The sequence below is a fragment of the Delphinus delphis genome, chromosome 6 (assembly GCF_949987515.2).
Source record: "Delphinus delphis chromosome 6, mDelDel1.2, whole genome shotgun sequence".
Classification (NCBI taxonomy): domain Eukaryota; kingdom Metazoa; phylum Chordata; class Mammalia; order Artiodactyla; family Delphinidae; genus Delphinus; species Delphinus delphis.
Window position 1 is genome coordinate 17,153,783 of NC_082688.1, and position 22,826 is coordinate 17,176,608.

Sequence of the window (22,826 nt, forward strand, 5' to 3'; positions counted from 1 at the left end):
TCAAGGCAATGATTATTTTCTCTGTTATCTCCATTTTATTAAACCCATACAGTGGTTAAAAAAAAAATCACATATATGTTTATTTTTTTTCGCTTTTAAACCTTCATTTGCTGTATGTATGTTTGTGTATAATTTTCCTGCTCATAATTCTTATATTTTTTATTCATTATAATTATCTTCTTCCTTACCCCATTGAGCACAATTATAGTAGTTGTGTTAAGGTCCTCATCCATCTGCATCATCTTAGGTTGACCTTTGCAGATTGTCTTTTCCCTTGGGAATGGATGAAACTTTCCTGGTTCACCATATGTTGAATAATTTTGGATTGAATTCTAGAAGTTGTGAATTTATTGTATGAAGATTCTTGGATTCTGTTTCTCCAAAGAATGTTGAATGTTGTTTTGCAGGCAGTGAACTTGGTTAGACTCCAGCTGTCTTGCCTGTGGTGAGCAGCAGCTTAAATCTCAGTTATTATTATTACTTTTTTCCTCCAGCTGAGCTGGTTGGAGTCTGCCTTAAACATACATAGTTCAGAGGTCAGCCAGAGATGTGGACAGAGACTACAGACAGGTTACAAAACGCTTCTCTAGGTCTCTCCATTTTTTGGGTCTCTCCCTCACTCCCTGGGAGCATTGGTTGATCTGGGATCCGTCTACTGGGTCCTCAGTCCAGAAAAAATCAGTCTTTGTCCTGTTGTTTCTGTTGCCCTGAGCCATACAGAAACTGTGACTACCCTCAGGACCAACCCTGAAACATAGGAAATTCACCCAATGCTTCCTGCTTTCTCCAAGTTTCAACTCCTTCCCAAAACATACCTGCTTTTATTTACTTTCCAGAGCCCTCAGGTAGCATCTTTTTTTTCTTTTTTTGTCCAAAATTTATTGTTGTTATCTGCAAGAGGGTTGGCCTGCCAATATTTTACTCCTTTATGCCATAAGCAGAATCTCTACTATATTCAGTGATTATTATTTTATAATATAGAGTTTATGTTTTTTACCCTCCTTTCTCAAAGTGGATATTGGGCAGACACAAATAATTTCTACAGCATCTCATCCTCATCAAGACCCTTTTAATATTCCAGCATAATTAATTATTCCCCTCAAGTTGGACATTTCCATTTTTCTGTATTTATAACTAACATGGCAGTGAGTGTAACGCTGCATAAAGCCTCTCCTATATTTAGGACGGTTTCCTTCGGGTGAATTCCCAGAAGTGGGTCAAAAGGGATGGAGATTTTTTAAGGCTCTTTTTTATATTGCCAAATTGCTTCCCAAAAGGGCTGTGCAAATTTGCAATGCTTGCAGCAATTTAGGAAAATGATCATTTCATAAAACCCTTGCCAGCGCTGGATATTATTAAACCAAGAAATAACATTTTTCTATTTGAAGAGATGAAAAATTATAACCAGGAATTTATGAACACATATACACATAATATTTTAATGCCAGAAGATAGATTTTTCTGGTTCTATGACCGGAGACTCTAAAATGAAATAAAGGTTATTACAGAGAGGAAGACTCTGAAAGATGAAATTCTGTACAAATAATCACAAAGAATTACAATGAAGGAGGAATTTGGGAAGCATAGAGGGGGAAGCTATATTTGCACAGGAAACTAATACATGGAAAAAAGGCCGAAATGTGGAACAGTTTAGCCTGAACTTATGAAAATACTCCCAGAAAGGCTGAGACTTCAAATTTGTCAGTGCCTGGTGGGCAAATTTGAAAGAAGACAAATAAAACAAGCTTTTAAAATTGCTTTTGGAACAGTAAGAACAAGAAAATGATTGTCCCATTGCATGAAACAACTGAAACCTTATAACCAGATGAAAGTATAAAACTAAATTCATTCTGAGTCTGTCAGATCTGTCACTTAAATCAAAAAAAAAATCTGAAAACTAGGAAAGGGAGAATAAAGATGTTTCATAAGGAATGGAGTTCTAACACACAGAGGAGGTACTAAGTATTTACTTTGAAGTGTCTTCCTCAAGTTCAGTCTCTAGACCCAAGCAAATTACTTTTCCAGGGCTAAAATAATACGAAGATATGTTTTCAGAACCACAAAGTTACTTACACTCTTGGAGGAATAAAGTTAGGCAGAGAAGCTTCCAAAAATCTGAAACGCACAAATCTTATCCTGATTTCAAGTAAGTGGTGAAGCACTTTTGAAACATGATTTTGATCCTCAAGAATGATAAGATCAGTTGGCCAAATTTACATAGTGAGTGTGTGGGATCAGAAGTTGGGAGCATTAGAAGCCATCTTGGGTTCACTGCAAATAAATCATGCCAGGTGAATTGCAGTTCTACTTTGGATATATTTGTTGCACAGGTAGATCAGGGAGATACCATGAAACAGGATATCTGCATGTCAGCAAGGTATTTGACACAGCTTCTCCTAGGTGTATTGCTTTTTACATGTGTTTATCTGAATATTCCATCTTCCCAATTAAGTGCAAATTCTGTGATGCCAGGGAATATTTCTGTTTACTCTCTACTGCGTATCCATTACCTGGTGTATTATAGGCTCTCAACAGATATTTATTGAATGAACAACACTTTTTTGTTGGTTTTCAAAGGAGGAAATTGTAGAGTGCTTGATAGTATAGTCAGTTTTATTCAATTTTATGTTTCCAAAGAGTTTTCATTAAGGGACTGATGTCAATTTGAAGAGAGTTCTATAGCCATGAGCTATCAAGTGCTATTCTCCATCTAGTTCTCTTCAGCACTGATGTCCTTGCCTTAGGTAAGGGGAGGTCTGGCATGGAACTCTGGGAACAGCAAGGACCACAGTTAGACTTCCCAATGCATTCCTTCTCTGTACTGGCTGTATGGCCTTGCCGAAGACAAATAATCTCTGCACACATCAGTTTCTTAATATTTGAAACAAAGATGCCAGCATCGACTTCATTATACTCTTAAACGTACTATATGATTTTAAGTTACATAAACATCTAATCTATGACTTGACATGTTGTAGACACTCAGTAACCTTTCATTCCTTTTCTTACCTCCTGTTCCTTTTCATATTTATCCAATTCACAAGGGGCATATAGTCAGGGAATAATGAAAACATGAGATCACAGGATTAGGACCAAAAATATCCTGAGATACTAGAAGAAAGGGCTGAAATAGATACAATTTGGTAGTTTAAAATGTTTTTTACTTTGGTTTTAGAAAAATCAATTTTACAAATACATGATGGGAAAGACCAGATTTATTTGCAGTGCATGTGAACAAAGAACTGAGGGCATATTGGACACAGGTCAGCTGCCGGTAAAGCGGAAGCAGTCCTGGACTGCGTTATTGTAAGTCTTGTGTTCAGAGGAAGGGAGGTGACAGTCCGTTTCTGCTTGGTGTAGGTCAGAACACACCTGGATTATCATGCCTAGTTCTGGACATCAAAACTCAAAAAGGAGTTGAGCAAATTGGACTATGTTGAAAAGAATCTGACAAAATGAATTTGGAATATGGGATGCACATCACAATCACAAAGACTGGAAAACAGTGATGCAATACCCAGTGTTACAGAGGAAGTAGTGAAATAATCACTCCTATATACAACAGATCAGGATGAAATTAGTATAACCTTTCTGGAGGACATCTTGACAATATGGATCAAAAGCTGTAACTGTGTCAATACCCTTTGACCCAGCGATTCATCTTTTTACTCTCAAGAAAATTCTACACATGGAAGCGTAGGGATGTGCAGAAAGATTTATCTTTAGGAAGGTGTGATGTAATATTACAGTGAAAATTGGAAACAATATAAAATGTAAACAATAGAGAATTGATTTAAAATATACATCGATAGAGTGGAATATATTGCAGGCATTAAATGATATTGGAGTCAATACTTAATGATATGGGCTAATGTGTGTGACATAGTTTATTTAGCTTTGTCTTAATTCCACAAGCAATCTCAATTCATTAAGAAAAAAAAAAACAGGAAGGTGAACAAGAAGAAATCTCAGTATTCAGAGAAAACACTATTAACACTTTGGTGGTTTTAGATATCTAAACATGTATAGATGATGATATTGATATACATATAAATCTAGATATAGATCTGAATGTGTGCATATGCACACACATTTGATATATGTAATTTATGTAATAGCAAAAGTGTGAAGAGTATAGTTGGATCCCGATATGTATTTCTGACATAAGGGAATAAATCAATATATGCTTAGATATTTTTAACAAAACTCACAAGATGTACTCATGTAAAAAGACTATAAAATCTAGTTGTAAAAACATACGCATATAAAAGGTAAAAACCTAGAAGTAAGGAAGGTCAATTGGTAGGGATAGTATTTGACTTGGTTATTACTTTCTTCTTTGTGCTTTCTTATTTTTTTTTCTAATTTTCTACAATAAATAGGCATTGACTCTGTAATCTAAAAAGTCATACTCTTGGTAAAATGTGTGATATCAGGAATGGCTGAAGGTATTAGTAGGGATATTTTGCTTGGATGGAAAGATTGTAAATGGGCACAGGAGCAGTCTTCAGACAGCTGAAAGGCCATTGTATGGGGTCATGGAACAGCCTGAGCCCATGATTCTAAAAGGTTGGACAGAATCTAGAGGGGACCTTCATTCTTGGCCAGCCTCACAGACCCGAACCTGCTCTCTTATTCTCTTGTATATACCTTCTGGGCCTGCCACTGTATTCTAGTCTTGATCATTTATGAGCTTGGTGACCTGGAGTAAGTCATTTGTAGTGTCTTTGATTCGGTCTCCTTATCTTTCAAATGAGGATAACAATAGCTCATGCAATTATTGTGAGGGTCAAATGAATCACTGTCTTTGGGAAGAAAGTAAAGTGTTGTTATGTAATACTGGGTTGGCCAAAAAGTTCGTTCGGGTTTTTCCATAATATCGACCATTTTAGGCCAACCCGGTATTTATTAGATGTTAATGCTTTTTTTTTTTTTTTTTCCAGTCATATAGTATGTTATTAACAGGACAGACTTAGGATGTGGGTCTCTGGACACCCGGTTCGTCTTTCCATTGCTCAGGGCTGCCATACGGGGACAGGTTGGAAGGAGTGTGGATGTTTTTGTAGGACTAGACAAAGGGGAGTGTTGTGATTACCTACTACTTCATAGTACCCCACCCCAAACTCAGTGCCTTAAAACAACAGTCTTATTATGCTCATGGATTCTTGAGTCAGGAATCCATAAACAAAAAAGGGAAGATAGACTGTGTCAGCTTTACAATGATTGAGACTCAGCTGGAAATACTCAAACACCTGTGGGTGACTCAGATGTCTGGAGGCTAGAATCAACTAGAAGCTTCTTCTCTCACATTTTTGCCACCTGGACTGAGATACCTTTTTTTTTTTTTTAACCATCTTTACTGGAGTATGATTGCTTGACAGTGTTGTGTTAGTTGCTGCTGTATAACAAAGTGAATCAGCTATATCCACACATATATCCCTGTATCCCCTCCCTCTTGCATCTCCCTCCCACTCTCCCTATCCCACCCCTCTAGGTGGTCACAAAGCACCGAGCTGATCTCCCTGTGCTATGCGGCTGCTTCCCACTAGCTATCTATTTTACATTTGGTAGTGTATATATGTCCATGACAGTCTCTCAGGTTACCCTTCGTCCCAGGTTACCCTTCCCCCTCCCCACTGGACTGAGATATCTTGAAAGCTGGGCTCAGCTGTGACTGTTGACTGGACCACTTACACTTGGCCTTTCCTTGTGGCTAAGACTTCTCACAGTGAGGGGCAGGTTTCCAAAAATGGAGTGTCTAGAGAATCAGCATGTCAAGAGAGCCAAGCAGATGCTGCATCGCCTTTTATGACCCAGGCCAAAAGTTATGCAGAGTCATGCCTCTTTATTAAAAATGCATGCCTAGGGGCTTCCCTGGTGGTGCAGTGGTTGAGAGTCCGCCTGCCAATGCAGGGGACACGGGTTCATGCCCCGGGCCGGGAGGATCCCACATGCCGCGGAGCAGCTGGGCCCATGAGCCATGGCTGCTGAGCCTGCGCGTCTGGAGCCTGGGCTCCGCAACGGGAGAGGCCACAACAGTGAGAGGCCCACGTACCGCAAACAAACAAACAAACAAACAAAAACAAAAACAAATGCATGCCTAAGGCAGCCCAGATTCAAGGTGAGAGAAATTAGCTTTCACCTTTGACAGGGGAGTGGGAAAAGTCACATTGCAGAAGAGAATGTGGGACGGGAGATTTTGTTATGGCTATCTTTGGAAAATCCAGCCTCCCACAGGAAGCAATGGAATATTCCAGAAGATAAAGCTTTACTGTCATGAGATACTGCGTTAAGCTTGATCGGAGAGCTTCCCCTCCACAGGCAAGCAGTTCTTTGGGCCAAAATCTGGGGATAAATTGAGATTTGTCCTTTCTTGGATAGTGGAATGATCACCTCTGGGGTGGCCATATTACACTAAAGGTCAAGTGAGGAATAGCTTAAGCTGGAGCAATAAAGACAAATCTATTTTTAAAAAACAAACATAACTTTTATTAAGTATGTTTTTTTACAGTAACCAAGCATTAGATATTCATTGGAGGAAAATTATAAAATGCAGATGAAGAACAATAAGAAAAATTTTAAAAATACTCCAAATTTTACTACCCAGGGAATAACCACTAGAGTATCTTCATATATTTCTTTCAGTATCTTTTTGTGTGTGTGCGTATGTGTATATAAGTATATATATATATATATATATATATATTTATATATATGCATACATTTACATACTTTATGTGTGTGTGTATTTTTAAAACAATAGGATCGTTTTGCACTTACAGTTTTGCAATTTGCTTTTTTAAGCTTGGTTCATAACCCTAGATCATGAATATCTCAGAATGACTTCTACTTTCCTCTTCTTTATTTTTTAAATTAAAATATATTTAATTTTATTACACATACTCAGTGGAATTCACACCACATATCAGCAAATATGTATAAATTTACACACGTGAAATCCCTCTTTGTATTCTTCTCTGTTTACTTTTCCATTCAACAACATACCATGGGGAGGTTTGCATGTCAGTAAATAGAGATTTATGTCACTGTATTTAATGATCTCATAAAAGTCTGTATTAGAGATATGCCACCATTTTTTTTTTTTTTTTTTTTTTTGCGTTATGCGGGCCTCTCACCGTTGTGGCCTCTTCCATTGCGGAGCACAGGCTCCGGACGCGCAGGCTCAGCGGTCATGGCTCACGGGCCCAGCTGCTCCGCGGCATGTGGGATCCTCCTGGACTGGGGCACGAACCCGCGTCCCCTGCATCGGCAGGCGGACTCTCAACCACTGCGCCACCAGGGAAGCCCGCCACCACTTTTTTGAGCGGTCCCCTATAAATGGGCCTCTAGGTCATATATTTTTTTTCCTGAAATTATAAACAATCATGTTTAATTATATTTTACCATAAAGATATTTTTTAACCATAAAGATCAATTTAAAGAAATTCAACATGAATCCCAAGAATGCTGCAGAATCTTCTTCTCTGGCGACCAGACAAACCTGGATTTGAATCCAGGTCCTGCCACCTCCTGGCTTTGTGACTATGGACCAGGAGGGCCATGTCTCCCAGACTCTGTTTCCATGTTGGAGGAAGAGGAATATGTGTAGTCACCTCTGGGTGAAGTGCCTGGCCCTGTGCCTGGCCTATCGTGGTACCCGATGACAGGTGGCAGTTGTGGTCAGAGCATCTCCAAATGGTGGATGTGTGTGAACCTCTGTGGTTTAGCCCTAGAGCTCAGAGCAGTTATGAGCTGTGTGGTTTAGGGTGTGGGAAGTTTAGCCACTTTTGTCCTCTTCCCTTGACTGGTACCATTTGTATTCCCTGGACAGCTGGGGGTCAGATGGGTTTTGCATTCCCAAGCTACATATTTCTCTATCTGGCACAGTTCTGGGCAATCTAAAAATGCAGGATCGCTGTCACCAGCTCGAGGAAGACACGGAGTCTGAATAATTTAACATGTCACCACCATCCATCATGATACCAAGAGCACGGGAGATGGAGGTGGAGGAGTGGGTCAACTGGGGGCTGCAGAGCAGGTTTGTGGACAGGGCAGCCCAGTAAGAGAAAGTACATTTGCAGTGAGTTAATCCTCAGGCCCAGGATAGACTATACATCCTAACAATTGCTCCAGCCTTTTCCATAACATGGCTTTCAAGTTGTTCAGATGCCCTGATTTGCCCCAGAGCAAACCTGGGGTCAGGTTTTTCCTTGCCACAAAGTATCTGTGTCATCTTGGGGGAGTCTCTGTAAACTTCTGAATGTCTCAGTTTACTTATCAGCAGAATTGAGGTAATTCCCATGTAGAGGGCTCGGCGTCATGCCTGGAATATTTTAACTGCTTCCTCACCAGGAAGGAAACTCCAGAACGTAGGAAGTTTAGTCTGTTTTATTCACTGCTTTATCCTCCCTCAGTGCCCAGAAACAATGTTTTGATACAGAGTGGGCATTTGTTCAATAATCGTTGAATGAATGAATGAAAAAATGAGTGTTGTGGTTATTTGAGGTGACTACTGGGTCCGGGACAGACTGACTGGCCACCTTCTGTGACCTCAAACACTGGATCAGGACGCCTTGAGCCTGGACGCTTTCAACAGGGCTCTGTGATGTCTCCACTTTGCTCTCACAGTTCCCCATTATACAGGGTTTTTTGGGGGGATATGCGGGCCTCTCACTGTCGTGGCCTCTCCCGTTGCGGAGCACAGGCTCCGGACGCGCAGGCTCAGCGGCCATGGCTCACGGGCCCAGACGCTCCGCCGCATGTGGGATCTTCCTGGACCGGGGCACGAACCCCCGCATCGGCAGGTGGACTCTCAACCACTGCGCCACCAGGGAAGCCCCCATTATACAGTTTTATCATGAGTCTTGTGAGGTTGCAAAGCAAACAGAGGGTCTCTCTCTCTTTTTTTTAAACATTTTATTTATTGAGATAAAATTCACATAACATAAAATTAACGATTATCTATTTAAAAGTGCGTAATTCATTGCCATTTAATACATTCACAAGATGTGCAACCATCACATGTCTGTTCCAAGACATTTCCAGTACATCAAGAGGAAACCCCGTACTCGTTAGCAATCACTCCCTATTCTTCTCTTCCCTCTGCACAGCCCTGGCAATCACTATGTCTTACTTATTTCAGATGTGTTCTATAAATAGAACCATATAACATATGACTTTTTATGTCTGGCTTCTTTCACTTAGCAGAATGTTTTCCTCAGATCCAAAGTGCTGTTTGCAAGGTCCATCCATGTTGTAACATGTGTCCAGCATTCATTGTTACGGCTGGATAATATTCCATTGTGTGAATGTACCCCATTTTGTTTATCTGTTCATCAGCTGATGGACATGTGTCTTTCCGCTGTTGGCTATTGTAAGCAGTGCTGCTATGAATATTCATGTACCAGTATTTATTTGAATACCCTCTCCAGTTCTTTTGGATATGCCTAGGGGCAGAATTCCTGGGTCATGTGTAATTTTGTGTTTAACTTCTTGAGGAACCAACTGTCAAACTGTCTTCCACACTTTCTGCACCGTTTTGCATTCCCACCAGCAATGTATGAGTGTTCCAGTTTCTCTACATCCTTTCCAACACCTGTTATTTTCTCATTATTTTGATTGTGGCCAACCTAGTGCCTAAGAAGTGGTATCTGTCTCATTGTGGCTTTGATTTGCATTGCCCTAATGACTAAGGGGGGTTCTGAATCAGACAAAATCCAGGTTCAAACTGGGGGGCTCCGCGACTTATAATTTGTGTGATCTTAGATAAGCAGTATTGAGGTTCCGAAGGTTGGTTTGCCCCTCAGTGAAGCTGGGGTGATTCTTACCTGTCAGACCCCATGTGAAGTGTGGATGGGATATTGTGTATAAGGTGTCCAGAGCGGTGCTTATCCCACTATGGTATGTGCTTTGCCCATCTTCTTCATGCTCCATCCCAGACCACTCAGGACCAGAAGGAACAGAGGCCTGTGGAACAAGGGCAAAGGAGCTGCTGCTTCCTCTCCTTTCCTCTTGCCAGCCTCTGCCATTCTCACTTTCTCTCGGCCCCTAAATAGAAATACTTGAGCAGCCCTGTGTAATTAATGGCTGTACTTTAGTTCACTGTATCACCAATTTCATATTAAAATGCTAGCAGAGGGGGCCCTTTTCCATTTGTCTGAATCATCTCCAAGTCAGTCTGGAATTGGCCTGTGGCCCCTGCAGGTTCTATGGATACTCAGAGGTTGTTCGCCTTGGGTGGCTGTCACCTCCCTACAATGTCACAGAAGGCAGGGAGTCGCCACTCCCACTCAGTGGCATTTCCATTTCTTCTCCTAAACCCAGGCAAGCACTGAATGAACGAGGAGTGTGCCCTCACTCTCACTTCTCTGATGTTTGTGCTGTTTACATACACCGCATCGTTTTCCTCGTAGTGACCATGTGAGCTGAGAGTTACTGCCCTCTTTTTAAAGATGAATTCAGACAGTTGGGGGGCCTTGCCCAAGCCCACACAGCTAATAAGTGGGACCACGGTTAGAACGCATATCTGACTCCAGTAGCCTGATTTCTTGTACAGAAGTGCATGACCTTTCATGACTCATGGATTAAACCAATCTAAAAACCTACTAGCCTTTAAGTGCCTGAGGGCAGAGACAATGCTATTGTCTTTTAATGGAATCTTAACTACACTATTTTTCATCCAAATCACATTAAAAAATTTCAGCACCTTAGTGGGGCCCATGGCTCATTCATCTCTCCAGATTCTGGTCCTTAATTATACTCAGGAAATGTCTCATATAAGTGCCTTCAGAACTGTGCTCTCTGATATGATAGGCAATTGAAATGTGGCTAGTCTGTGCTGAGATGTGCTGTGAGCATAAAATATGCACTGGATTTTGAAAACTTGTGAAAAATGTATTAAATATTTCAGTAATAATAATTTTATGTTAATTGCAAGCTAGATGAGAATATTTTGAATATATTGGTTGAATCCAATATATTCTGAAAATTAATTTTATCTGTTTATTTTTTACCTTTTTAATGTGGCTAGTAACATTTAAAATTGCATCTGTGGCTTGCATTATATTTTGGGATTGATGTAGAGGGAGCCTCTCTGAACCTCAATTTCAACTCTGAACATGGTACCTTGGTACTTACAGGAGGGACGTGAGGGCCAGAGTTGTGGGAATGGAGGTGGGACCTGGAGAAGCCAGGGGCTTGGTCTTGGGGTATGGGAACATGTGGAATGCTGGAGGCATCCCTAGGATCTAGCTGAGTGTGATGAGACTTCCTATCTATAGTACAATTGCTGAGGTTCCAGGGAGGAGCGGTGAAGAGTGGAAAATGTGCCCTGGTGCTGGGGGCCAGTGACGGACTTGCTAATCCTCAGAGGTCATGATCATCAAGCTTTTGCTACCGCTCTACCTCTGCTCTCACGCACACACACACACGTGCACACGCGCACACACACACACACACACACACACACACTTTCCCTGGTTATCGTAGCCATGAGGCAGGCTTTGCAGGCAGACCTGATTTCAATCCCAGCTCCCTCACTCAGCACCTCTCATCACCTCTCTCTGAGGCACGGCTTATTCATCTGCGAAGCAAGGTTCACAATGCCTTCCTTACAAGGATGGCTGTGGGCATTAAATGAAGTCTTTGCTCATATGTTATTGTACGTCAGCCTCGGGACTAAGGGAATAGAGTGCAGCCACTGTCTGGATTTGAACTGTGGGTTTATAGCTTATGAGCTGCGTGACCCCGGGCAGGTTACTGACTCTCCTTGTGCCTTCATTTCCTCATCTGTTAAAAGGGGAAGGAAAATATTAACCTGCTTCTTAGGGTTACTGTAAGGATTAACAAGGCAATGCAAGCAAAGGGTTTAGAACCATGCCTGGCAGAGGGACAGTGCTATGGGAGGCTTAGCTTTTCTTATTATATCCGAATTGCCTGGTGACTTTGCCATCCCCCCACTCCCCCTCACCCCGTGCCACAGCTAGACTGTCCCAGTAGGGAAAGACTCCTGTCTGAATTCTGTCTTCCACATTCACCATAATAGGCCATTTGTTTGGGAAAGGAAGGAAGATGAGAAAGAGGAGGAGAGGAAGGAAGGAAGGGAGGGTTTCGCTGGAATGTTTAAAAGTACTGCAGTAGCAGTAAAGGGCATGGAGCAGACTCCTGACAGGCAGATCCCTGCCTTTTCCTCTGCCGCCCAAACACAGCAGGAAGTATGACAGATGCTTCCTGTATTTGAGACAGCTATTTCATCACATGCCTTCATTTTCCCCTTGGCCAAAAATTATGTGTAGATGAACAAAAGTCCTTCCCTCCCTCCCTCCCTCCCTTCCTTCCTTCCTTCCTTCCTTCCTTTTTCTGTAACAGTAAAATATTTTAATGGAAATTTTAAAAGCCTACTGGTCTCTAAGACCTCTGCTCTTCCACTGCTTCCAGAATCTCCACGGGGCATCTGCCAACTCCATTTCAAAGGAGAGCCTTTAAATGGAGAATTGCATCCGGTAGAATCTGGAGTTTCCTGCCGTCTCCAGGTCCAGCTTTTAGTTGCTGGGGATTGGGGAGATGAGCACCAAGGGACAGGGACAGATAGTGGCTGAAGACACACTTGGGGACAGTGATCAGGTATTGTTGTCCCTTGTCCTCTCCCGTTCATTACAACACACTGTCTCCAGGAAGCAGGACGCCAAGTATTCATCTTTTCCATTTTACAGAGCATTAAACTGAGAAACAGTGTCATAACGGTTAAAAATTTGAGCTTGGCCGTCGGACACCCTTGGGTACCAAGTCTGACTTCACTCATTGTTCACAAATCACCTTCCTTTCTGAACACTCGTTGCTTCGTCTGTAAAGTTGGCATCATGATACCTCCCTCCCACGAGGACTGAGAGTTTGGAATGAGGTGATGTATGCAAAGCTCATAACACAGCACTTGACACCTTGATGCTTAAAGGACAGTCTTCTTTCCCCAAGGTTCCCTCTTGAGTTGTTTGCAGGGAAAGCAGTTTACATACTGGAGAGCCCAGATTTGGAGCTGGACAGTGTAGCCCTGAGTCATAACTCTCCTACTCATCAGTTGTGTGACTTCTGGCAAGTAACTTTGCCGATGTGTGTCTTTACATTATTGTCTTGTATGTTAATTACGCCTTCCTTACGAGTATATCACAATGAGGATTGTATGTAATAATGTATAGACATCTTCTAGATACATAGTAGCTTGCTACATGTGTTGCTGGAATGAACGAATGTGTAATAACTGTTATAGAAAGCATGTCTAAGAGTGGGATTTTTGTGGACCGAACATCATTTCAGATGCCCCACCAGAGGAAATGACAAAGTAAATCCTTTCACAACTTGAACAACATTTTCCTCTAACGTATATTTTTCTTTTCTTCAGGTGGAATTTTTGGAATAGGTAATAGGTTTGCACAGTGCCTGATGCAAACGATACAAAACATTTACAGGGAGAAGTAGTCCTCCTCCAGCGCCATCCTTCAGCCACTTAACGTCTCCACCCAGGACAACCATGTTTACCAGATCCTGGAGTCTCCTCCCAGATATAGTTGGTGTAGCTGTCTGAAGCTCCATTCACTAAACAGTCTCCTAAACCAAACTCCCTCTTGTTTCCCACCCCAGCATGCTGTGAGGCTCTCCCATCACCATTTATTCTCTAGGGTAAAGAGTCCACCAGTCCTTTAAGCCCTCTCTTTCCACATCCTGGACTAAAAAGAAATAAATAAATAGAGCACAGAGAAAATAAAAATTACCCATATTTCTCCCTGAAGAATTAACCGTTATTAGTAATTTGGTATATTTCTTCCTAGCCTTTTTTCCTTTATCGGTTTTGTAATCAACCATTCCTAGCGTATGAATACATCACCTTTTTCCCCCTCCACGTTCCTCTGAGTTTCTCTCTGAAGCATCCCTTGCACTCATCTCTTCCTCTCCATCCTCACCACCCCTGGCCTCACCTAGACCCCCATCTCCTCTTACCTGGTGATCGCTGAGACTCCTGGCTCTGCTCCCTCCCTGGCACCCATTCTGAGGTCTGTGAGCCACCGTCATGTCCCTCCTGGCATGTACAGCTGCTGAACTGATTCTCTCGCTTCAGAACCTTCCGTGACATCCAAAATGAAGCCCGCAGTCCTCAGTGTGGTACTTCCCCTGGGACGCTCCCACAGATCCTTCCCAGTCAGCACCCGCACTCCCCCTCCCCAGGGATATCTCCAGCTCTTACCTCTCCTCCCAACTCCATCTTCTACCACTGAAGCGCCCCATCCATCCTTCCATCCCTGACCTAAAATCTCCCTTCCTCCATAAAGCCTTCCCGGTCCTCCGTGCTGGGATGGATTGCTCTCTTCCATATTCCCCGTGTCTCATTGTGTGGGAAACATGGCCATGAGTTAGATTAAAGGCTCCTTAGGATCCCATTTGTCCCCATGACTAGCTTACGATCCCCTGGCTGGCAAGGACCGGGTGGTATCTATCTTTGCTTGTCCTGTGTCTGGCTCTGGGCCTGGCATAGAGGAAGCACTTGACTGAAACGTGTGTGTGAAATTAAGTCACCTGGAATGTTTTCTCAGAGGTAGGTTCATCATTCTAAGCAACAATGTACCTATTAATTATCTGGTACCCACCCCGGACCAGGTATTTAAGTATCATATCTCCTTTAATCTTCAAAGCAACCCCACAAGGTTTACAGCTTTTCCCCTGTTTTAGAAAGAAAGAACCCAGGACTCAGAAAGGTGAGGCATCTCCTCAAGGTCACACAGCCCCACGGCTGCCAAGCCATGGTTAGAACCCAGGTCCGAGTCATGGCAGAGCCTGAGCGCCTTCTATAAATCATGCCGACTCCTGGGCCACTTGGGATTTACAGAAAGGAGTCTGGGGATGGGGTTGCTCATCTTCGGGGTGGATGAGGGATTGAACAGGCTTCTGGAGGCCTGTGGTGACTGATGGATTGTGATTTCTGCACAGGGGGAATCAGCTTTGGGAGAACCAAGGGGACGTCGGGTTCAGAGGCAGACGATGAAACGCAGTTGACATTCTACACGGAGCAGTACCGAAGCCGTCGCCGCAGCAAAGGTAACAGAGTCCTTGAGAAGGTTCCAGAACCAGGGTTTGGAGGAAAATCTGGGAAGCAGCTTTTGTGCTTCAAAACAAACCCTAAATCTTCTTCAGCCTGGTCCCTACCTAGTTAACACTGAACTTGGCGTCTGATACCCTGAATACCCAGTCTCTGTCTGCTTTCTGTCTTACCCCATTCCTCAAAGGCTTTAAGTTTATGCAGTTTTTAAAAAATCCATCACAATAGAGAATCGGATTGAAAGGAAAATCGGAGTAAGGAAAATAATTCAAATTCAGCTTAGATGTATGCACGGTAATCCGTGCCATGCTGTGTTGTGTAGTTCTTAGAAGGAGCTGACAGCTTAACTCAGAGATTCTTAGCAACCAAAGTGCAAAAGGACACATACAGCTGTAGAATGCACAGGGTCTGCGGGATAAAACTAGCGTTTGCTCAGGAAATTCTATTTACCTGACACAGAGACCAGGCAGAGAGTTCTCCAGCTGGTTCCAATAAACAGGACTCTGGGAGGGCTTCCTGGAAGTCGAAGCTAGACAATGACCTGGGCCCAAACTTGGCTTTGTCACTGTTCATCCACAGAACAGAAGCAGTAATCCTAACATTCCCATGTTTAAGATGGGGTAGCAATACCTCCCTCTCAGGGTAATGGTGGGGTTAGATGGAAACATGAGCATCTCCTGTTTTTTTTTTTTGTTTATTAGTTTTCTTAAATTAATTAATTTATTTTTAAAAATATTTGTATTGGGGTATAATTGATTTACAGTGTTGTTAGTTTCACGTGTACAGCAAAGTGAATCTGTTATACAAATACATATATCCACTCTTGTTTAGATTTTTTCCCATATAGACCATTACAGAGTATTGAGTAGAGTTCCCTGTGCTATACAATAGATAACTAGTAAGGACCTACTGTAGAGCATCTCCCGTTTAACTACAACTCCCGGCAACAATTTTTCCCTTTCTCCACGGCCACCATCCTAATGTCTGTCCCCTGCATCCTTTGCTTAAAAACTGCTACAGTTACCTTCTCAATATTCTCACCTACTGTTTCCAACCCATTTTCAACCCTGCAGCCAGAGTGATCATTTTAATAATGTAACTAGGGATCATGTTGCTTCTTCTGTGCTTAGAAGCTTTAATCCGTCCTTTTGCATTTGGGAGAGAATGTGAGGTTCTTGCCACACCTACGATCCCCTGAGTGGTCTGGCCCTGCACATCTCTCCAGGGCTCTGTCTGCTCTGCTACCCAGCACTCTTCTCCAGCACTTCCCCATCTGTCCCACCAGAAACTTCACAAACATTCTCTCCCAGAACACTTCCCCCGCCCTCTCCGACTCACTCCTACTCACTCTGACATCTCCATTTAAATGGCGTGTCTTAGCTGAGCCATCCTACGTACAATTTCCCTGTCTCATTCTACACCAGCTCCTGTGCTGTTCCCTCTGCAGACTTTCACCCCTGGAATTTTACATTTACCGATACGTTCTCTGGGCAATGTTTGTACCCTCCACTGAACTGGAAGTTCACGAGAACAGGTACCTCCATTGTCACTTGTATCCAGCTTTCCATCCCTGCATCAAACACAGGGATGGGTCCATATTTTTGGTTCAACTATAGGTTCATATATTTGAACAAATGAAGGATTAATGAATGAATGAAATAAATTCTTATTCCAGTGTCCGGATTATTACGAGCGCTCAGGGTGAATGGTGGTTTTCCATCTGGCCCTCCTTGTTTTCTCTCACTCCATTCCCAGTTACTGGGGGAAAAAAAAAAAAGGTCTCCTCTCCTTTCCCCTTCTCTTTTCCGCTCCTGGTGAGTAGAACTAAGGCCTCAGGCCTGCCCATTCTTCCACCTCAAGCCGCCGGGGAAGGATGTGCCTGGTAGTCAGAGGAGGGCCTGAGTACTGATGTCGAAAGCCGGTTCTGCCTGGGTTCTTCAAGCACGGTTGGAGCAAGTGCAACCTGAAGGGATGTAACAAGTCGGGGAGGTTCTCTGGCAGATGCGCCCAAGGCTGATGGTAGAGAGAGGACATGAAGTGGGAGGAGAAAAGAGGCAGCTCACAGGTGTTTCCTCCCTAGGTCCCTCTCTTTAGCCTGTCCCGTGAGAGAAATAGAAGTGGCACTGGATTCAGCCAGTCCTGGCTGTGAATTCTGACTTCACCTCGTCTGCTTTGTGTGGCCGTGGATGGGGCTTTTCACCTCTGGGTCCTTCTCTCTGTATAAAATCGAGCTATTGATAACTACCTCGCAGAGCCAGCGAGTCTAGAGATGGAAGGTTATGGGACTCACCCCGAGATGCTCAGAAATTTTTGTTCTTTCCTCCTGAAACTCCCCTTCCCTTGAAAACAGTCTGCACCCTAAAGTAAATCAGCTAACATCTCAATTTTGGCAATACGGTCTACTGGAAAAGAGATTTATGATATAGTCTGAAAATCAACCCTTTCTTCCCTGAGCCTCAGGTTCTTTGTCAGGGAAATGGGACTGTTATTCCAAGGTGTCTGCTATGGCCAGGCAGAACCCCATCCCAAAGCAAAGAACTGTAGTCATCAATATGGTGAGTGGGTGGAGAGGAAGAAAGACAAAGGGACCGAGAAACAGAGACTGAGAGACATGTGCGTCTGGTGGGATTTCCCTAATCAGAAATCAGCAACCTTTCTCTGTAGATGGTTAATCAGTAAACATTTTCAGCTTTGCAGACCTTACAGTCACGATTGGAACTACTCAACTCTGCCATCTTACCTTGAAAGCTGACACAGACAGCACATAAAGGAATGAACATAATGTTTCCTAATCAAACTTTATTTCCAAAAGCAGATGCTGGTTCAGATTTCACCAGTGGCTCACAGTTTGATGACCCCTACCCTAAACCATGCATATCATACAGGTCACCTGTAGGACTGATCCAGGAAGCAGGAGTGAAATCTCACAGTGCTTCGTGAAATGAATCTGATCTCAGGGCATACGTGGTCTTGCTGCTGAAAGGAGTTTTTTTGTGAAGCAAAGAGTTTTATGTTTGGGCAAGTGAATACCCATCTACTCCATCATTTGTTTGGGGTGTGCCAATTCTGATGCTATTTGACAGAACTAACTGTTGAGGTAGCTGGATATGGTAGGTTCCCACTTGGCAGAATTCCACCTTTATTAACTAGAGATGACACCGCACACAACAGAAGACTCTGGACTCATAGTCCGGAGATGTGGAGTGAAGTCTGTAGTCCCACCACCAACACACTCAGAGAGCCTTGGCGAGCGTGTGCCCTCTTGGGGCCTCAGTTTTCCTATCTGTGAAACAGGATATTTACATGTCATGTCATCAAGTCTGAAGCTCATTTTAATCTAACCTACATTTAGGGAATGATGCTGGGCAGTGTGGGAAACAGGGCCCGGGCCCCCAGCCTCAAGGTGGTTATAACCTCCTTGCGGGGGGAATGCGGCTCACACAGAGAAGCGATGCTGATCAGGATAAGCTCATGTATGACTGAAGGTCCAGATGAGAACTGCAGATGGCGTGTCCAGCCACAGGCACAGGGCTGAGCAGGAGACAGAGCAGTACAGCTGCTGCTGATTCCAGCAGTGCAAGCACCCAGCATCAACCTCCCAGCCCAGCTCTGCGCGGGTGGCTGTGTGGCCTTGGGCGAGTCTCTCTCACTCTCTGGACCTCTGTTGGTTGCACAGCCAGCTCTGGAAACTCAGGTTATCTGATTCCCAATCCCATGCATTTTCCTCTAATCTTTGCTGATTAGTTCCCCAGCAAAGAGAACCAGGGCATGAATGCCCCCTGATTTTGCTTATTTTTTTTTTGTTTTAGTTTCTTGTTTTAATGTGATGGTTCTTAAGCTGAGATTTTCTGTAGTAATAAGAACTCTTGAATTTAAGCAAAACTTTGTGTGAAAAAAAAGAATTTTTTCATTAATGAATGAATGAAATAAATTCCTATTCCAGTGTCCGGATTATTACGAGTGCTCAGGGTGAATGGTGGTTTTCCATCTGGCCTTCCTTGTTTTCTCTCACTCCATTCCCAGTTACTGGGGGGAAAAAAAAAAAAAAAAAGGTCTAAAAAATAAAAAATTCTTTTTTTTTCCTTTTGATTCTCCCCCGCCAACACACACACACACACACGCACACGCACATGCACACACGCACACACACACAGTTTAATCATGTTTTAGAGGAAGTGGACAGGTGAGGGAAAGTTCAAGCCATATCTGCAGAAAAGGAGGCCTTTCGGGATTGAGGGAAGGAGACTGTTCGGAAATTTAATCTGAGAATGCCTGGATGGAGCAGAGACTCCAGGAAATGGGGATGGAGTGGGGTGAAAGCTGAATGTCAACAGAACAGTACCTGCCATGTATGAGGGCAGAGGTACAAGGTGTTCTGAGGGTGGGGATGGGAGAGATCCCAGAAGCTAGGTGGAGCCCAAGGCTATAGCTTTGGGAGTAATGGCAGATGGGCTGGCAGTAATGGCAGCAGGAGCCATGCCTTGACCATTGGGGCACCCATCCCATTCTTTATCCAACATTTCTCATCAAGCCACAGCATTTCTTTCAGCCTTAAAGATAATCCATCCAGTTGTCCATTTTATGCACACGCAAAAAAACAAGGCTCAGAGAAGGGAAGCATTTTTCCCAAGGTTAAAGTGTCATCTCTTCAAATGACAAAGCAAATGGGGCAAAAGGTTAACAATAGGTGAATCTGGGCAAAGGATGCATGGCTCTTCTCTGTACTCTTCTTATCCTTACAGCTTTTCCATAAATTTGAGATTATTTCCAGACTAAAACAGTAGGTAAACAGTAGTCCTTCTACGTTGATTACAGGTTTTGAAATCAGCACCCAGCGGTCCAAATCCTTGCTCTGCTGTTTCCTAGCTGCATGACCTAGGGCAAGCACTTTCCTTCTCTGAGCCTCAGTTTCCCCTGGGTAAAGAAGGATAAGCCTAGTGTTAATCCTTTCTACTCTTCCTTAGGCTTGTTGCAGGGAGTAAAGGAGGGAATGTATGCAAAGGACATGCTTAGTGGAGCGTGCCTGCCATGTGATCACTGTTCACTAAATGGTAACCAGTTAAGTACAGCAAATCAGTGTCTGGGCCAGGCATGACTCCATGGCCTTTTTCCAATGTGCTGCTCTGCAAATTGGTCTTGCTTCTAGGGGGAAAAAAAAAAAAAAAAATGGCATTTTAGGTAAGAACATAAACTTAGTGGGCCCGTCCTCTTGGGGACATTGTGCTATGGTTTTCATCTTTGCCATCTTGTCCCTTGGTGAGATCAGCCTCTTTCACGGGAATTCTTATAGAATTCCAAATAATACCATGGGAAGGGATTATTTTACCTCTGTTTTACAACTAAGGAAACTGGGACTTAGGTCACTTACCTGAGACTACCATGAGGTAAGGGGAGCTGAGATTTGGACTTAAGCTCTTTGGTTTCAAAATCTGGCCAGACCATTATATGACTGAGATAATATATGTGCAGTGCATTCCACAGTACCTGCATAAGATATATACTAAAGAGACAGGAGGGAGGTACCCATGTCTTGCTGGTACAAAAGCCTGATAAGATCCCTGAGAATGTCCTGGTGCAAACTCTGTAACCCTTCAGAGAGCATCAGCCCTGGAGGAGCTGGGAGTGGGAACAGGGACGGTCGCAACTAGCTCAGACACTGAGAAGTTAGTTCAGTGTAGAGGGGAAAAGGCAGCATCCACGGGGACCAACCCTCCCAGGGTCCTGGTCTTTGGTCAGGGAGGAAAACATATGACAAAGAGATCTTCCAGTGCTGTGCTGGTGCCAACTCATACCAGTTGTGAGAGCCAGTTTTGTTCATCGTTTCCAACTCCGCTGTGAGTGATGTCACAATAGTAGCTTATAAGCAACCATGCTAGAAGTATTTACACCGTGCAAATTAACAAAAATGCAATGGACGCTTCCCTTTCCTCCTCAGAGCCCATTGTTAAATATTTACTAGCACACCACTGAGAAGAACAGTCAGTAAGAAGTAAGAATTAAGCTACAAACCAGAGTGCAAGCGCTTTTTTCTAGAAATAGAGCAATCCAGAATCTTTCCCAGAGGACAATGCACTGGGCCTGGGACAAAGCAAACTACTAAGTTCAAGGCTTTGGACAGAGGATCTCTTTTCAGAAACAGAAGACAAGGTCAGCTGGGGAGGCTGGATATTTAGGGCCTGCGTAGGAGGTTGGAAACTCTGGTGTTACCCGCTTGAAGGAACGATGAGTCATAGAATCTGGGTCAGGTCAGAGCCAGCAGTGGATCAGGTGTCCTCAGCTGTGTGGTAAGAGGGGCTGTCAGAGACTAGCCAGTTCTCTGACCTCATTGAACCTCAGAATCACTTGGAAAACTTAAAAAAAAAAAAAAAAGCAAAGAAAACAACCCAATTCCAAATACTTATCTCAGACCCATTATATGGCAATGTCTGGCCAAGGGGTCTGGTATAAAATTCTTTTCAGGTTCTAATTTTCAACCAGAGTTGAGATAAACCACTCTACAGTTCCCTTTACATATCAGCTAACAGTACATCCCTGTTCTTATTCTGGCATTGGCTCCCACCGAGTGTATCCCCCTTTCCCAAGCCAGGAACTCGACTCCCAGTTCTAAGAGGGATAACAACTTAGAGCAGCCATTTATTGCCACTTTTGTGCCAGATCTGTTGCATATGCGCCCGTCATCCTGTGTGATCTATTACTGTCCCGTCTCTGTGTGCAAAAGAATGAAGCTAAAACATGGCAGAGTAACTTCCGCAAGGTCATAGAATCAGTAAGTTGCAGGATTGAGTCTAGAACCCCATTCCAGTTGTTTCCCAAATCTATTGTCACCATACCCCAGCATCAGCCCCTTAGAAGAATCTTACAGGGTTTTTTTTGGTTTTTTTTTTTAATTATTTATTTTTGGCTGTGTTGGGTCTTCGTTTCTGTGCGAGGGCTTTCTCTAGTTGTGGCGAGCGGGGGCCGCTCTTCATCGCAGTGCGCAGGCTTTTCACTGTCGTGGCCTCGCTTGTTGCGGGGCACAGGCTCCAGACGCGCAGGCTCAGTAGTCATGGCTCACGGGCCTAGTTGCTCCGCGGCATGTGGGATCCTCCCAGACGGGGGCTCGAACCCGTGTACCCTGCATTGGCAGGCAGACTCTCAACCACTGCGCCACTAGGGAAGCCCGAATCTTACAGGTTTTAACTTCTTCCCTCTTATCATAACTCTTGCCCTGGTCATTAGCTATTTGTTATCTGTAGTAGGTAGATACCTTCCTCCAGAATGTTCCAGCAGCTCCTGAAGGCTTTATAGAGAGATTCTAGTTTCTCTCATGAAGAAATGAGACTGGGAGTTTGGATTTCTCTTACTGAAGGAACAGTAAAATGCAGAAAACTAGGTTTGATCTACGCCTCCATTTGGCCCCATTTAATGAGACGTTAGTGAAGAGAAAATTACGTATTCAGAAATTGTTATAGACTCAAAAACTCCTGTCTGATGTCTCTCTTCTCTCTCTTCCCTCAAACCTCAGAGGAAATAGACATTGGTTTTGTTGTTGTTGTTTTTCTCTCTTAAAGGTCCCTCCCAGACTACCTGTCCCCAACCCACAAACATCAAGCGGTCTTGGCAGACAAGGGTTCCCTGAATGCAGTGAGAGAGTCAAACAACTTCAAAAGCTCCCTCCCCAAGCTCGTGATGGTCCCTGAAATATTGCTTAAATTGTTCTTTCTCCTCCTCCTTAGCGATGCCAACCAGCTCGGCACCTGACAGC

General features: G+C 43.5%; 1 protein-coding gene across 2 annotated transcripts in view; it reads left to right on the plus strand.

Moving 5' to 3' along the window:
* Positions 1–22,826, plus strand: part of ASTN2 (astrotactin 2) — a 912,541-nt gene that overhangs the window by 313,674 nt on the left and 576,041 nt on the right. For both annotated transcript variants that reach the window (XM_060013324.1, XM_060013323.1), the window contains exon 5: positions 14,974–15,081. In XM_060013324.1, the coding sequence (XP_059869307.1) occupies positions 14,974–15,081 (108 nt within the window). The remainder of the gene's footprint in view (positions 1–14,973; positions 15,082–22,826) is intronic.